We start from the raw sequence: 17,794 nt of genomic DNA, 5'->3' as shown, positions 1-17,794 counted from the left end.
GTTGAATAGGGCTTTGATCAGTGAAGTTGCAGGAATGACTGGTACTTCCAAGGCAGTATGTTATATACAAATGCAATTTTTTCTCAACAAGTCAAAGTATTTAGCTTTGAATATCAATTTCTCTAACTTCTGGTAACTTCTTCCTATCCCCCTCTCTTTTCTTATCATTCCCCATTTTGGTTCCTCTTACTTCTTTCTCTTCACTCACCAATTACCCTCCTCTGGTTCATCTCCTTCTACCCTTTCTTCCATGGTGCACTGTTCTCTTCTATCAGAATTCTTCAGCCCTTTACCTTTTCCACCTATCACTTTCCAGCTTCTCACTTCATCCCATGACCCCACCCCACCACCTCCCCCTCACCGGAATATCCTCATCACCTTCTAACTTGTGCTCCTTCCCCTCTCCCCACCTTCTTATTCTGGCTTCTTCCCCTTCCTTTCCAGTCCTCATGAAGGTCCTTGGCCTGTAATATTGACTCTATTCCTTTCCATAGATGCTGCCTGACCTGCTGAGTTTCTTCAGCATTTTGTGTGTGTAACAAAGCATTTAACTGTTGTCTGCATCTCAATCAGCTTGTGCATTTCCATTTAAGAACACTGACATTGCAAAGGTGTTTCATATTGCCCAAGGTCATGCTATTAAAATGCATTCTTTGCATTTTAAACTAAATTCAAGTCAATAACAAAATGATACATTTATTGCTCCTTTTGCAGATTATACACACACAGAACATAAACCACACAAGTAGGACTGTAATTATTAAATGCACATACAAAAAGTATTCTATTATTACTAAAGATGAAATATTTACATCACTTTTGCCATCCAGATAAATCGTGTACATACTGATCAACTCCACTGAACTTGTCTACAAGCATATTACCTAGAAGAGGATGGAATTAATTGGTCCCCTTCCTATTTAAGGTATGTGGGTTTTAAATGACAGGGGTGAACTTGTGATTATAGCAACACTCCTCCCCAGCCACACCAAACCCCTCCCAAGTCCTCCCTCCACTTTCACAAAGAATGAGAAGCCCCAGCTGATTGCTGAAGGAAACCTGGGTTCAAGAGCTGGTCAATATGAAGACTTGTTATATTGTGTACAGCACAGAATCAGAAAAATCCTGGAGATCTAATGAAGCCTAAGTGATGTGACACAGTTTTGGAGGAGGTGAGGAAAGGGAACAAAACATCTAAACGATGGCACCATTTGGAACACAATACTATTGTAGCATGCCTTAAAAAAATGAAGATAAAGCCACAAGTATGTGTAGTCTGCAGCTATTGATCTTAGATTGGAAGCCAAACTCTCTTCTCAAAAGAAACAAAAAAAAATGTTCATCACATTTAGCCGGTCACAGATTTGACTAGAGGGACTTTGAACCATTTAAGAAGTTGACCATGTAGAAACCAGCTGTGCTATAGATATGTATGGTTCAATATAGAGCAGATTAAATGTTTCAGAGCATTCTGAACGATCGAGTATCATTCCTTTAAATGCTCCTCTCAAAACTGTAGAGTTGGTGGGAGTTCAAGCATTCATTGCAATTAAGATGGACACAAGTTATGAACATGTGGATAAAGACAAGAGCTTGAAAATTAGCATGCTAGCTATCCTGTGGAATAGTTTAGTCAAAATGCTAGACTGCTATGTTACCCATAACCAGGAGGATCTATCTAAACTATCTACAGGTCATTAAAGAAATTCTCAATGTAGATAAATGAATTAAACTCTTTATAGCTTTAGATCAAATTTACAAACTTGGAAAAAAAACATCCCATTTACAATATTAAGCAAATGAACTTATTCACAGAGAAACTGCAATGTGTTTAGTTAGTGCAATAAAGCTTCCAAAAGTGAACACACGCTATTAGGTAGACCCCACCTTGACCAGAGACCTCACCTTATCAATACCCCAAAGAGCTGGGAGTTCTCGGAAGTCCTTTGCAAACTAGTTTTGTACTGCAAATATAACATTCCCTTAGTTGTGAAACCCAGCAACACGTTTGTTACAGCTTGGAGCTCCCGTGTCCTGGTCAGGTGACAATAAGACCGTACTCACTACGTACAGCTGGACTAAACATAAAACAACTGCAGCTCAGAAACATGGATTCAACTTTTAGGCTGGGATAAAGAAAATAATTCTGTGAAACATTCTCTAGTAAATTTACTATCAAATAAATTTAAAATATGCCCTTAAGGAAACACTCATTCTAATAAAAACTTCATTAATAATTTATCTTTGAGGTATTAAGTGTTTATGATAAATGCTATGAAAATATCTTTGGATACAAATGAGGTTAAATAATTTAGACAAATCAATTCAACATCTCTTAGTTTACATCAATGAAACACTGTGCAGTGTGCCAAAATCTGTAATGCAGGTTGCTACCCTGTGATAGATGTAGGTTGATGACATTATTTGACATAGGCTACTTAGTTTTGCTGGTGCTAGGGGCAGAGGAGGTGGGGTGGGGGGTGGATTGCAAAAAAAAACCCAGAAGCTCAAATTTAGTTAATTCAGAGTAAATGAACATTAACCCCTTCCTTCCTTCAAGTGCTCTCAATAGATTTGTATATGATGGCCAAGATACTGAAGGAACCATTACAAAGGAAGGAGAAAATCAGAATACAGCGTCTGCTGAATAAAGCATAGGCAACCTGTCATCAATTGGAGATTATCCTACAGGATGTTAATTTAAAGGGAAATTGCTGGCAATGGAAAATTTTATGAATATAAAATGTGTATATATAATCTGCAATACTTTACATTTGGTCTCAGATTAAATGTGTTTATTGCAATTGTGATGTTCAAATTTAATATCTGCCCCACTGATCTTAAAATAAATGTCCTAAATTTGATTTTCCTTATTTGTTTTATTAAATACATATAGTTTAATAAATGTTAAACAGATTAATACATGCCTAATGCCTATAAAAAGCGACAATGGGACGGCTTTACTGTTGGTATTCTAAGGGTGAGATCAAATGCATGTGGAAATACTGCACCTGAACCTATGGAATGTAAATAATTAAATATACAAAATTAATCCCTTGTTCACACAAGTGCAAGCAAAGAGGCAGGGCAAAATATTATGCAATGCACTACAAATATATAATCTTTTATGATTTGATCCCCAATTCCAGTTTACAAGTTATGCAAAGTGCAGTAAAAATGCTCAGAAAGTGATTCTTGTTGGTACGAAGGCGCTCTCTGCAGTTACAGTATACATTAAAAGAAAGGCTTTTTAAACTCATTGGGCACAGAACTAAAACAACTAACTAGAAAGCAAGTTGCTTAAGAGCTTTGGTTGAGCTTACAAATCGAACCCCTTCACAAATTAGTAGTTCACCTTATTCCTCCCTATGCAGCTTCCGGGTCTTCCCACTGCTTAAACTCAATTTCACCCTCTTTTCATCTTTATCAGGATGAGCCGCACGTTCTTTGGAATAATCTGCTGGGGAAAGGTATGTGGTGGGGTGATGGGGGGTGGGGTGATGGGGGGTGGGGTTCTGACAGCAGAAACCAACAGAAGGGCAGAGCAAATGATAAGTGGGAGGAAGAGCCAGTTATGCCAACCATGGGCAAGGATGGAAATATCAGGGCCCATCTGCACTCCTTGCCACGGGAGAGTTATAGGACCCCTCGCAGCTCACACAGAGAGCCACGTTAGGCACCGGAACAAAGAACTCGCTGACTTGCATAATACTATAAACTGCCAGTTACTGGGGGAGAAAAACCACACACACACAAACCAACCTTTACTCCAAGGGTGTACAAGGTGATTGAGAACTGGCAACATTTAATGAATCGCAATCCAAGTGGCACAGAAATGGAGAAATGGAGGGAAGTGGGAGTGAAAAAGGAAGAACTGGGGAGTTTACAAACAGCAAGGAGTGATGGTAACCATGTTGGACAATTAAGGATACAACTGTAAACTTCAGTTGAAGGATAAATAAATAATTACATTTATCTCTGTGAGCTTAACATATAACCAGTTGACTTAGAGTCACTTCCACTTTCCTGCAAGTTTAATTACAGTCAGAAAACTACGAGCTGTTGAAGGGACGGGAATATCCAGCAGTTGTTTCAGCTCTGGGTCTCCAAAGGCTTATCTAAATCCTTCAGACTGCTCAGGAATTTTTCTGGAGTGAGGATGTGAGTGGAACCTACAGTGGAAACAAAAAAAAAAGAGAATGTTGTTCTGTTATTGATCAAATTTAAAAAAAGTGACCAAGCCTCAAGTGAAAGATCAAACTTGTTGCCTTGGTAAAGCAGCCTGCATAATCAAAGGCCTTCACCATCTTGGACATTCTTTCCTCACTTCCTCCTCCACCCTCAACCCTCCCTCCAACCTGGCAGAAGATACAAAAATCTGAAATGATGTACCACTAGGCTCAAAGCACCCTAGCAGATATATTTCATTAAGAGTTTGAGAAGATTTGGTATGTCACCAGAGACTCTCAAATTTGTGCAGATGTACTGTGGGGAGCTTTTCGACTGGTTGCATCACCTCCTGGTACGAAGGCACTAATGCACAAGATTAGAAAAATCTGCAGAGGTTGTAAACGCAGCCATCTCCATCATGGGCACTAGCCTCCCCATCATAGAGGACATCTTAAGCTCTGCAACTACAGCACCACTTCAATTATTTCATTCTCCTTTATACTTGTGCACTGGAAATTTCATGGAACAATCTTGAAGCTAAAAAAGGGTCTAGTGCTTTTTCGGTGCACTTGACGAATAAACTCTTCTTGGGCTTCCAGCTGGGTACAGGTATCAATTATGCCTGCACCCAGCAGTATCTTGCTGGAAACAACGAAGAGTTTAACTAAGGACTCCCACCATCCAGGGCATAACTCCTGAGGAGATGCAGGAGCCTGAAGACCCACACTCAATGTTTTAGGAACAACTGCTTCTTCCTCTGCGCTATCAGATTTTGGAATAGTCCATGAACCCAGTTACTACCCCTATCCCTATTCTTCTTTTGATGTCCATGTCACACCTGCCATCTGATGTCACCCAGCTTCCTAAGTAGCAAAAGTTCTGTACTTGTTTTATGTCTTCCCCGTTTATTCTCAGCCTGCAGAATAGGATTCTCCCTTCTTTCTGGATATCACTATACATTGTCTTTTTGCAATTGATAGATAGACCCATTTTTGCACCTTTTTCAACAATTATATCAATTAAGTTTTGTAGTTCTTCCTCCGTACTTTCAATTAACAGTGTCATCTGCATATCTGAAATTATTGATGTTTTCACCGCCAACTTTGATTCCCAAGATGTCTCATTTTTCGTAATATTGTTTCACTGTACACATTAAATAAATCAGGGGAGAAAACACACTCTTGTCTAACGCCTCTCTTGATTTTCGTAAACTGACTCACTTCTCCATCTATTCTTACTGTGGCAGTTTGTTCCCAGTACCAGATTTCTGATTAGGTAGCGGTCTTTCGAATCTAGATCTAGAGTTTTCTATAATATTTCAAATAAATTATTGTGCTTCACTTTATCAAATGCTTCTTTGTAGTTGTTACATACCCAGTAACGGGTTAAAGAACCAGCAGAAATGGAACACACCTGGAGTCTGGTTTTGCTGTTAACTAATTTTATTTTATTAGTAACTACGTAATAAAGTAACATAAAACCAGATAAATCAAACAGGTTAGCAGAGGTTATGCATATATAGGTGTGGAAATATAAACCTAACCTTCAAGCTTAGGTGACACAGTCTTACGATGGTAAGTAAACAAAGTCAGTTCAGTTCGTGTTATTAAGTTGAGTAGAATGGGGGTGAGGGACAGAGGGACAGAGGTTTAGTTCTCCAGGTAAGCCGATGCCGTCGATCCTCTGAAATCCTTTAGAGTCACCGAATGTGACAACAAGAAGGAGACTGTCTTCTGTGGTAAAGCTATCAACCCAGGCAAGTGTTGGACACACTGATAACCTCCCACCGGTCACCCCTTTTCCACACTGCAAGAGCCACTGATCGATTCTTCCGATGGATTCTCCAAAGCTCACCCTTCTGTGGGCACACGAAGCTCACCCAGTGTCTGAATCCGTGCGTGTCTGTCAGACAACCAGCTGACCTTGTATTTATCCAAGCATGCTGAGCACCAGCCGTCCATCAAATAACACCGCCCTCGGTCACCATGGTGACTCACAGCTGCTCGTTGCTCTCTCTCTCTGAATCTCTCTCTTTGTAAAGGTACAGTCCATAAGGGATAATTCAGGATACCGTCACAGTAGTCAATAAAACAAACAAGTCTTTTTGCACTTGAATAGCTCATTCTGATAGTATCCTTAACAATATTGCATTTCTTATACCTTTGACTTCCACAAAACCACATTGTTCTTTACCTATTTCAGCTTGTATCTTACTTTTAGCTCGTCATCAAAATTCTTAGAGATATCTCATTAAACTTATGGTCCTATGTAATTCACATTCTATTGCTTCAGGTTTCTTAGGAAGAGTGATAAATACTGATTTTTTTTCATCTCTTCTGGTATTATTCCAGTCTCATAAATGTCATTGATTAATTCAAAGTTTTTCAATTCCATAATCTTCAAGGGCAATAATTTGTTCTATTGCTAATTCATCAAGACCTGCTGCCTTTCCTTATCTTATTTATTGTATTACGAACTTCAGATTTTAAAATACTTGGACCTTCAATGTTTTTCTTAATTTCTGGTTTTTCACTTCGATTGTCTTCAAACAATTCCTGAATATACTCAGTCCATCTGTTCATAATCTCATCTTTTTCCATGATAATGGTACCATCCTTTGCTTTCAAACACCCACCTGAAGAACAGAGGAGCTTTTTACCAATGATATTCTTGATTTGTTGATGTAACCTTTTTGGATCAGTAATAGGGATTCTTTCTATTTGCTCACGTTCCTGGTTTAACCATTCTTCTTTGGCTTTTTAACATAAGCTTTTAACTTTTTTATCTAAGGGCTTGTATTCTATAGGATTTGCTTTCTTCCATCTCCTTTCTTCCATTAGATTTTTGATTTGATCTGCGATCCATTTATTCTTTGTGCTTTTTTCTTTTTCAGGGATCACTGATTTTGCTGATTCTACCAAGGCATCCTTTAGAGAGTTAAACTTCATTTCTACATGATTGCTATCATCTTCAACAGATTCTATTTCTAGACTTTGAAATCTATTCCTTACTTCAATTGTAAATTTTTGTCTTAAGTTTTCTTCTTTAATTAATTGCAAGTAGTCAAGGTTTTTGCTTCTTTAGTTTTTTAAGTCTTACTTTTACATGACATACTACTGGGTTATGGTCACTATTACAGTCTGCACCTGGATATGTTTTGCATTGAATCCCTGCGTTTCTAAATCTTTGGTTTATAGTAATAAAGTCAATTTGATTTCTGGTGTTATCACCTGGACTTTTCCAGATCCACAAGCATCTTGGATGGTTTTTAAAGTAGGTGTTCATAATGACCTGATTAGTTATCTTGCACCATTCTACCCATTTCTCACCTCGTTCATTTCTTTCCCCTAGTCCAAATTTTCCTATGGTATTTCCATCCGCACCTTGTCCTACTTTAGCATTTAGATCTCCCATGACAATAACAATATCTTAAGATTTGCATCCATTCTTTGCTTGTTCAAGCTCTTCATAGAATTTATCTATATCTTCATTTGTTCCATCCATTGTTGGTGCATATACCTGTATAATTGCTAAATCAAATGGTTGTCCTCTGTATCTAACAAGGAACATTCTTTCTGATATTGCCCAATGTCCTAAAACACTCTTTGCCATGTTTTCATCCATAAGAATTCCTACTCCATTAGTATGGGATGCTCCACAAGAATAAATTAATGTTTTATTTCGATACAATAGCTATCACTAAAGAGGTAGTGCTGAGCAAATTTGTGGGCCTAAAGATAGACAAGTCCCCTGGTCCTGATGGAATGCATCCCGGGGTACTGAAGTAAATGGCAGAGATTATAGTTGAGGATTTGGTGATATTTTCCCCTAAATTTTCTGGACACAAGACAGGTCCCGATGAATTGGAAGGCGGTGAATGTCACACCACTGTTCAAAAAAAGGATTAGGCAAAAGGCCAGTAACTATAGAAACATAGAAAATAGGTGCAAGAGTAGGTCATTCGGCCCTTCAAGCCTGCACCGCCATTCAGTATGATCATGGCTGATCATCCAACTCAGAACCCTGTACCTGCCTTCTCTCCATACCCCCTGATCCCTTTAGCCACAAGGGCCATATCTAACTCCCTCTTAAATATAGTCAATGAACTGGCCTCAACTGTTTCCTGTGGCAGAGAATTCCACAGATTCACCACTCTCTGTGTGAACAAGTTTTTCCTAATATCGGTCCTAAAAGGCTTCCCCTTTATCCTCAAACTGTGACCCCTCGTTCTGGACCTCTCCAACATCGGGAACAATCTTCCTGCATCTAGCCTGTCCAATCCCTTTAGAATTTTATACGCTTCAATAAGATCCCCCCTCAATCTTCGAAATTCCAGAGAGTATAAGCCTAGTCGATCCAGTCTTTCATCATATGAATGTCCTGCCATCCCAGGAATCAATCTGGTGAACCTTCTTTGTACTCCCTCTATGGCAAGATTGTCTTTTCTCAGATTAGGGGACCAAAACTGCACACAATACTCCAGGTGTGGTCTCACCAAGGCCTTGTACAACTGCAGTAGTACCTCCCTGCTCCTGTACTCGAATCCTCTTGCTATGAATGCGAGCATACCATTCGCTTTTTTCACCACCTGCTGTACCTGCATGCCCACTTTCAATGACTGGTGTATAATGACACCCAGGTCTCATTGCACCTCCCCTTTTCCTAATCGGCCACCATTCAGATAATAATCTGTTTTCCTGTTTTTGCCACCAAAGTGGATAACCTCACATTTATCCACATTAAATTGCATCTGCCATGAATTTGCCCACTCACTTAACCTATTCAAGTCACCCTGCATCCTCCTCAAAGCTAACACTGCCGCCCAGCTTCGTGTCATCCGCAAACTTGGAGATGCTGCATTTAATTCCCTCGTCTAAGTCATTAACATATATTGTAAACAACTGGGGTCCCAGCACTGAGCCTTGCGGTACCCCACTAGTCACTGCCTGCCATTCTGAAAGGTCCCGTTTATTCCCACTCCTTGCTTCCTGTCTGTCAACCAATTCTCTATCTACATCAATACCTTACCCCCAATACCGTGTGCTTTAAGTTTGCACACTAATCTCCTGTGTGGGACCTTGTCAAAAGCCTTTTGAAAATCCAAATATACCACATCCACTGGTTCTCCCCTACCCACTCTACTAGTTAAATCAAAAAATTCTATGAGATTTGTCAGACATGATTTTCCGTTCACAAATCCATGCTGATTTTGCCCAATGATTTCACCGCTTTCCAAATGTGCTGTTATCACATCTTTGATAACTGACTCTGGTATTTTCCCCATCACTGATGTTAGGCTAACCGGTCTATAATTCCCCGGTTTCTCTCTCCCTCTTTTTTTAAAAAGCAGGGTTACATTAGCCACCCTCCAATCCTCAGGAACTAGTCCAGAATCTAAAGAGTTTTGAAAAATTATCACTAATGCATCCACTATTTCTTGGGCTACTTCCTTAAGCACTCTGGGATGCAGACCATCTGGCCCTGGGGATTTATCTGTCTTTAATCCCTTCAATTTACCTAACGCCACTTCCCTACTAACATGTATTTCGCTCAGTTCCTCCACCTCACTGGACCCTCTGTCCCCTACTATTTCCGGAAGATTATTTATGTCCTCCTTAGTGAAGACAGAACCAAAGTAGTTATTCAATTGGTCTGCCATGTCCTTGTTCCCCATAATCAATTCACCTGTTTCTGTCTGTAGGGGACCTACATTTGTCTTAACCAATCTTTTTCTTTTCACATATCTATAAAAGCTTTTACAGTCAGTTTTTATGTTCCCTGCCAGTTTTCTCTCAATCTTTTTCCCTTTTCCTAATTAAGCCCTTTGTCCTCCTCTGCTGGGCTCTGAATTTCTCCCAGTCCTCAGGTGAGCCGCTTTTTCTGGCTAATTTGTATGCTTCTTCTTTGGAATTGATACTATCCTTAATTTCCCTTGTCAGCCACGGGTGCACTACCTTCCCTGATTTATTCTTTTACCAAACTGGGATGAACAACTGTTGTAGTTCATCCATGCGATCTTTAAATGCTTGCCATTGCATATCCACAGTCAACCCTTTAGGTATCATTTGCCAGTCTATCTTAGCTAATTCACGTCTCATACCTTCAAAGTTATCCTTCTTTAAGTTTAGAACCTTTGTTTCTGAATTAGCTATGTCACTCTCCATCTTAATGAAGAAATCCACCATATTATGGTCACTCTTACCCAAGGGGCCTCTCACGACAAGATTGCTAATTAAGCCTTCCTCATTGCTCAATACCCAGTCTAGAATAGACTGCTCTCTGGTTGGTTCCTCGACATGTTGGTTCAAAAAACCATCCCGCATACATTCCAAGAAATCCTCTTCCTCAGCACCCTTAACAATTCGGTTCACCCAGTCTATATGTAGATTGAAGTCACCCATTATAACTGCTGTTCCTTTATTGCACGCATTTCTAATTTCCTGTTTAATGCCATCCCCAACCTCACTACTACTGTTAGGTGGCCTGCACACAACTCCCACCAGCATTTTCTGCCCCTTAGTGTTATGCAGCTCTACCCATATCGATTCCACATCCTCCTGGCTAATGTCCTTCCTTTCTATTGTGTTAATCTCCTCTCTAACCAGCAATGCTACCCCACCTCTTTTTCTTCCATGTCTATCCCTCCTGAATATTGAATAACCCTGAATGTTGAGCTTCCATCCTTGGTCACCCTACAGCCATGTCTCTGTGATCCCAACTATATCATATTCATTAATAACAATCTGCACTTTTAATTCATCCACCTTGGTATGAATGCTCCTTGCATTGACACACAAAGCCTTGCTTTTACAACACCCCTAGCCCTTATACAATTATGTTGAAAAGTGGCCCTTTTTGATTTTTGCCCTGGATTTGCTGGCCTGCCACTTTCACTTTTCACCTTACTACTTTTTGCTTTTACCCTCATTTTACACCCCTCTGTCTCTCTGCATTTGTTCCCATCCCCCTGTTGTGAACTAACCTCCTCTCTCCTAGTCTCTTTAATTTGATTCCCACCCCCCCACCCATTCTAGTTTAAAGTCACCTCAATAGCCCTCGCAAATCTCCCTGGCAGGATATTGGTCCCCCTTTCTGTACAGGTCACACCTGCACCAAAAGAGGTCCCAATGATCCAAAAACTTGAATCCCTGCCCCCTGCTCCAATCCCTCAGCCACGCATTTATCCTCCACCTCACTGCATTTCTACTCTCACTGTCGCGTAGCACAGGCAGTAATCCCGAGATTATTACCTGTGTAGTCCTTTTACTCAACTCCCTATATTCTCCTCTTCCCTTTTCCTACCTATGTCATTGGTACCTATATATACCACGACCTCTGGCTCCTCACCCTTCCACTTCAGGATATCTTGGACGCGATCAGAAATATCCCGGACCCTGGCACCAGGGAGGTAAACTATCATCCGGGTCTCTGGACTGCATCCACAGAATCGCCTATCTGACCCCCTTACTATCGAGTCCCCTATTACTACTGCCCTCCTCTTCCTTTCCCTACCCTTCTGAGCTACAGGGCTGGACTCAGTGCTGGAGGCACGGCCACTGTTGCTTCCCCCAGATAAGCTGTCCCCCCCAGCAGTACTCAAACAGGAGTACTTATTGTCAAGGAGCACAGCCACAGGGGTACTCTCTAGTACCTGACCTTTCCCCTTCCTAACCGTGACCCACTTGTCTGCCTCCCGTGGCCCCGGTGTGACCACCTGCCTGTAACCCCTCTCTATCAACTCCTCACTCTCGCTGACCAGATGAAGGTCATCGAGCTGCAGCTCCAGTTCCCTAACGCGGTCCCTTAGGAGCTGCATCTCGGCGCACCTGGACCTCCCACATCCGGCACCAAGAACAACAAGCTGCCCTCACACTCATACTGCCCCTCTCCTCAAATAACAACAAAAAATGAATACCAAACCCTCTTCGCCTCGCCTGTTTCCGCCTAAACCCGTTGAGCTGAAGCCCTTAAGCCTTCACTCTGCTCCCGGCTCACTCCGCAGCCCACAAACTCTGCTGCCTGCCGTATAAGGCTCTGTCCCTTTTGAATCTTCCGTGCTTCACTGCCCGACGTCAGACACCTGTGCAGTTCCGCCTCTCTGAACGCCGATGGAAAAAAACCCGAAAAATTCAAAAATGGCTTCCTCTGCACTCCCGCTGCGATTCTCAGACTTCCTTCTCCGAATTAAACCCGAAGCAGGATTTCTGTCCTTTTAAATCTTCCGCGCTTCACTATAGGCCTGTTAGTTTAACATCTGTAGTTGGGAAAATGCTTGAAGCTACCATTAAAGAGATAATGAGGCATCTGGAAAGAAATGGATCCATCAGACAGATGAAGCAAGGATTCAGGAAAGGCAGGTCCTGTTTGAGTTCTTAGAGGATATAACAAGCGCAGTGGATAGAGAGGAAAAGATGGATGTTATTTACTTGGATTTCCAGAAAGTGTTCGATAAGGTGCCACATGAAAGACTTATCCATAAGATAAGATGCATAGAGTTGCGGGTAATGCATTAGCGTGGATAGAGAATTGGTTAACCAATAGAAAGCAGAGAGTTGGGATACACGGGTGTTTCTCTAGTTGGCGATCGGTGGTGAGTGGTGTGCCGCAGGAGTCAGTGCAGGGCCCGCAACTGTTCATGATATACATTAGCAATCTGGAAGAGGGGACGGAGTGTAGTGTATCTAAGTTTACCGATGACACTAAATTGAGTGGAAAAACAAATTGTGCAGGGGATACGGAGAGTCTGCAAAGGGATATAGATAGGTTAAGTGAGTGGGCAAGGGTCTGGCAGATGGAGTACAATGTTGGGAAATATAAGGTCATCCACTTTGGAAGGAAAAATAGAAGATCAGATTATTATTTAAATGGTAAAAGATTGCAGCGTGCTGCTGTGCAGAAGGACTAAGGAGTGCTTGTGCATGAATCTCGAAAGGTTTGCTTGCAGATACAGCAGTCTATCATGGTGGCAAATGGAATGTTGGCCCTCATTGTTTGAGGGATTGAAGTTAACAGCAGGGAGGTTATGCTACAACTATACAGAATACTAGTGAGGCTGCACCTGGAGGACTGTGTGCAGTTTCTGGTCTCTTTACTTGAGGAAGGATATACTGGCTTTGGAGGCTGTGCACTGGAGGTTCACCAGGTTGATTCTCGAGATAAGGGGTTACATTATGAGGAAAGATTGAGTTGCAGGCAACTGTACTCGCTGGAATTCAGAAGGATGAGAGGAGATCTTTTGAAAACATAAAATTATGAAAGGGATAGATAGATAGAGGCAAGAAAATTGTTTCCACTGGTAGGTGAGACTAGAACTAGGGGACATAGCCTCAAGATTTGTAGAAGTAAATTTAGGATGGCGATGAGGAGGAACTTCTTTTCCCAAAATGTGGTAAATCCATGGAATTTTCTGCTCAATGAAGCAATGGAGTTTACCTCACTAAATATATTTAAGAAAAGGCTGGATAGATTTTTGCATAGTAGGGGAATTATGGATATGGGGGAAAAGTCAGGTGGTGGAGATGAGTCCATGGTCAGGTCAGCCATGATCTTACTGAATGGTGGAGTAGGCTCAACTGGGCAGATGCCCTATTCCTGCTCCTATTTTTCATGTTATGATATGGCCTTGCACCTTATCGTCTGCCTGCACTGTATTTTCTCTAACTGTAATAGTATTCTGCATTCTATTATTGTTGGACCCAGTAACAGTTCAATGCACTGTTTTCACCACATCTCGGTACAGATGACAACAATAAACTTATTTACCAAAACTTTCTCACAGGAAAACTTTCATTCAGAAAGACTGGGGATGACGGTTTAACCTTTGTCTAAAGCCAGTCCTTTTTATCATACATGCTGCAACATTCAATCCATGCTTTTTCAAATGCAAGCTGATATTGGCTCACTTGTCCAATTGCACGTCAGTTATTGCACAACTTCTTACAAAACATTTCATGAAAAAGTTCTAGCTAACTTCCCATTAACTCTGAATGTCTAAGCTAGTGAACTTGTCTCTTCTCAATCAGAACTGTTGTCTCTTAAGTTCTGAAATTAGTCATGCAGTTTATTCCAGGTCTTCAATTAATTTAAAAGAGTTGGTGAATTCAAATGTTAAATTTTTTGTGTAATCACAACCACATTACAAAATAAACTATGCAGAAAGAAAAAGCTTTGCAGAATTTTGTGATATCAGCTTTCAATTTGGATAGCTTAGATCAGATTCTAAGGTTAATGGACAAACCCATTTTAAATAGTTTGCAAAATGGAGAAGGTGAAATCTTCAAGTTCCTGGAACAAGACTGTCATAAAGTCAGTTGCACACCACAGAAACACATCCTTTAGCAAAATGTGTTTGTGTTGGCACAGGGGTCCGTGCCATCAAGAACCCAATTACAGCAATCACCTTTTATTCTTCCTATATTCCACTACTCTCCCACATTCTACTGTTAATCTACCAACCCACATTACTGGGACGTGCAAGGAAAGTGCAGCACCTGGGAGGAAACTACAGTCAAGCAAGAAAATGCAGACTCCACATCAATGTCGGTCCAACCCAGGTCAGAATCAGGTTTACTATCACCAGCATATGTCATGAAATTTGTTGCTACACTGCAATACATATATAACAAAAATTTGTAAATTAGAGTATTAAAAAGTTAAATTAAATAAACATGCAAAGAGAGAGAAAGTAGTGAGGTAGTGTTCATGGGTTCAAGATCCATTCAGAAATCTGGTGGTAGAGGGGAAGAAGCTATTCGTAAATTTTGCCTGTACCTCCTCCCTGATGGGAGTAAGGAGAAGAGGGCCTGTCCTGGGTGATGGGGGTCCTTAATGACAGATGCCACCTTTTTGAGGTATCGCTCCTTGGAGACATCCAGGATGCTGCTGAGGCTAGTACATGATGGAGCGATGGAGCTGACTGAGTTCATAACTTTCTGCAGCTTATTTCGATGCGGTGCCAACCACCCGCCACCCCCCCCCACCCCGATACCAGACAGTGATGCAGCCAGTTAGAATTCTCTCCACAGTACATCTGTAGAAATCTGCCAACCTTTGGTGACATAACAAATCTCCTTCAACTTCTAATGAAATATAGCCACTGTTGTTTGTTCTTTATAACTGCATCGATATGCTGAACTGAGGACAGATCCTCACAGATGCTGACACCCAGGAACTTGAAATTGTTCATCCTTTCCACTACTGGTCCCTCGATGAAGACTAGTCTGTAAGACTGGCTCTTCTTACCCTTTCTGAAGTCCACAGTCAATTCCTTGGTTTTGTTAGCAATGTGCAAGGTTGTTGCGGACACACTACTGAACTAGTTGATCTATCTTGCTTCTGTACGCCTTTTCGTCACCACCTGGAGTTCTGCCAACAATGGCTGGGCCGTCAGCAAATTTATAGATGGAATTTGAGCTGTACCTAGCCACACAGTCATGGGTGTAGAGAGACTAGAACAATGGGCTAAGCACACCTCTTGAGGTGTGCCAGTGTTAATTATTAGCAGGGTGGAGATGTTATTTCTGATCCGCAGATGGGTTTCCCAGTGAAGAAACAGAGGATCCAGTTGCAGAGGGAGGTACAGAGGCCCAGATTTTGCAGCTTTTTGATCAGAAATGTAGGAATGATTGTGTTAAAACGCTGAGCTGTAGTCAATGAACAGCAGCCTGACACAAGTATTATATCGTTCAGGTGATCCAAGGCCGTGGGAAGTCCCAATGACTGCAGAACTATTGTGGTGATAGGCAAATTGCAATGGGTTCGGGTTTTGTTTAGCAGGAGTTGATTCCAGGCAAAACCAGCCTCTCAAAGCACTTCATCACTGTAGATGTGAGTGCTTCTGCATACTCGTTAAGGCAGCTCACCCTGCTCTTCTTGGGCCCTGGCGTAAGTGTTGCCCTTTTGAAGCAGGTGGGAACTTCTGCCTGTGGCAATGAGAGACTGAAAACATCTTTGAACACACCCGCTGGTTGGTTGGTACAGGTTTTCAGAGCCCTACCAGGTATACCATCAGGGTCTGTTGCCTTGCGAGGATTCACCCTCTTGAAAAACTTTCTGATGTCAGCCTCCGAAACATTAATCACAGGGTCACCAGATGCTGCAGAGATCCTCATAGCTGTAGTTTTATTCTTCTTTTCAAAGCGAGCGTAAAAGGCATTCTCATCTGGGAGTGAAGCATCACAACTACTCATGTTAGGCTTCACTTTATAGGAAGTAATAGACTGTAAACCCTACCAGAGTTGATGTGCATTTGATTTTGCCTCCAACCTCAATTGGAATTGTTCTTTTGCTCGAGATAGCCCTCTGCAAGTCATACCGGTACTTCACGTATAGTCCTGGATCACCAGTGTTGAATGCCACAGATCTATCCCTCAGCAGACTATGATTCTCTTAGTTCATCCATGACTTCTGATTCAGGTATGTATGTATGTTCCCGTAGGCACACATTCATCCACACAAGTTTTAATGAAGTCAGTGACAACTGTGGCACATCCATTCAGACTCTAAGATTAATCCCCGAATACTGCCCAGTCCGCTGACTCAAAGCAATCCTGTAAGCACTCCTCCATCTCCCTTGTTCATTCCTTCTTGGTCCTCTCTACTGGTGCTGCCTATACTCAAGGAGTACAAGTACAGCTAGGTGATCAGACTTTCCAAAGTGTGGACAAGGGATGGCACAGCAAGCGTTTGTGATGGTAGTGTACCAGTGGTCCAGTATGTGGGATCCTCTTGTTCCACAAGTGACACGCTGGTGATAATTACTTAGGGACTTTTTCAAGCTAGCCTAGTTAAAATGTCCCAAAGATGATGGAAAAAGTATCAGGGTGCGCTGTTTCATGCCTGTTGACTACATTGCTCATTTTATTTTCAGCCTGTTTGATACGGGCCTGAGATGGAATATAGACCACTACCAAGACAATGGCTAAAAACCTCACAGTAGGTAAAATGGATGACAGTTGATCTAGATGTTCCAAGTCAGGAGGGCACGACTAGGCAAGAACCACATCTGTGTACCACAAGGAGTTAACTGTAAAACATACTCCACTTTCTCTGCCTTTGAAAGGCTCAGCAGTCCTATATTGGTAGTGACTCATGAAGCATGTATCACTGCATCCAGAATGGCAGAGGACAACCAAGATTCTGTGAAATAGTCTCAGATGTCCCTCTGGCACAGCAATCTTGCTCTGAGGTTTTTGATTTTATTTTCCACAGACTGTCTGTTTGCCAGCAGAACAGATGGTAGTGGAAGTTGAACCACCTTCTCCGCAGACTTGCACTGAACTGTGAGGCAGCAGTTTAACAAGCTATTCTGTTCTGCCTCGTCATTGAGAAGAACGGATCTTATGCAGTTTATTTAACATAATCATATCCACAGAATGTAAAACCTGAATGGAGATTCTGCAGATACTGGAGCAACATGCAGAAAATGCTGGACGAACTCAGTACGTTAGGCAGCATCTATGGAGGGAAATGAAGATGAATCTTGACTTGAAAAATCCACTGTTCATATCCCTCACTAGATGTAGAGTTCTTCCAGCATTTTGTGTGTGTGTGTGTGTGTGTGTGTGTGTGTGTGTGTGTGTGTGTTGCTCCAGTTAGCAGCACACTTGCCCGAAAAGAAGTTTGT

At 41.6% G+C, this 17,794-nt stretch overlaps 1 protein-coding gene across 2 annotated transcripts in view; it reads right to left on the bottom strand.

Annotated features, from left to right (window-relative positions):
- Positions 1 to 670: 670 nt before the first annotated feature.
- The window catches only part of stxbp2 (syntaxin binding protein 2), a 97,104-nt gene continuing 79,980 nt past the window's right edge, over positions 671 to 17,794 (bottom strand). For both annotated transcript variants that reach the window (XM_072248082.1, XM_072248083.1), the window contains one exon: positions 671 to 4,172. In XM_072248082.1, coding sequence (XP_072104183.1) covers positions 4,093 to 4,172 — 80 coding nt within the window. In that variant the 3' untranslated portion in view covers positions 671 to 4,092. The remainder of the gene's footprint in view (positions 4,173 to 17,794) is intronic.

The sequence above is a fragment of the Mobula birostris genome, chromosome 32 (genome assembly GCF_030028105.1).
Source record: "Mobula birostris isolate sMobBir1 chromosome 32, sMobBir1.hap1, whole genome shotgun sequence".
In the NCBI taxonomy this organism is placed as follows: Eukaryota; Metazoa; Chordata; class Chondrichthyes; order Myliobatiformes; family Myliobatidae; genus Mobula; species Mobula birostris.
The sequence above is the reverse complement of the archived record's forward strand: the minus strand, read 5'-3'. Positions and strand labels throughout refer to the sequence as shown.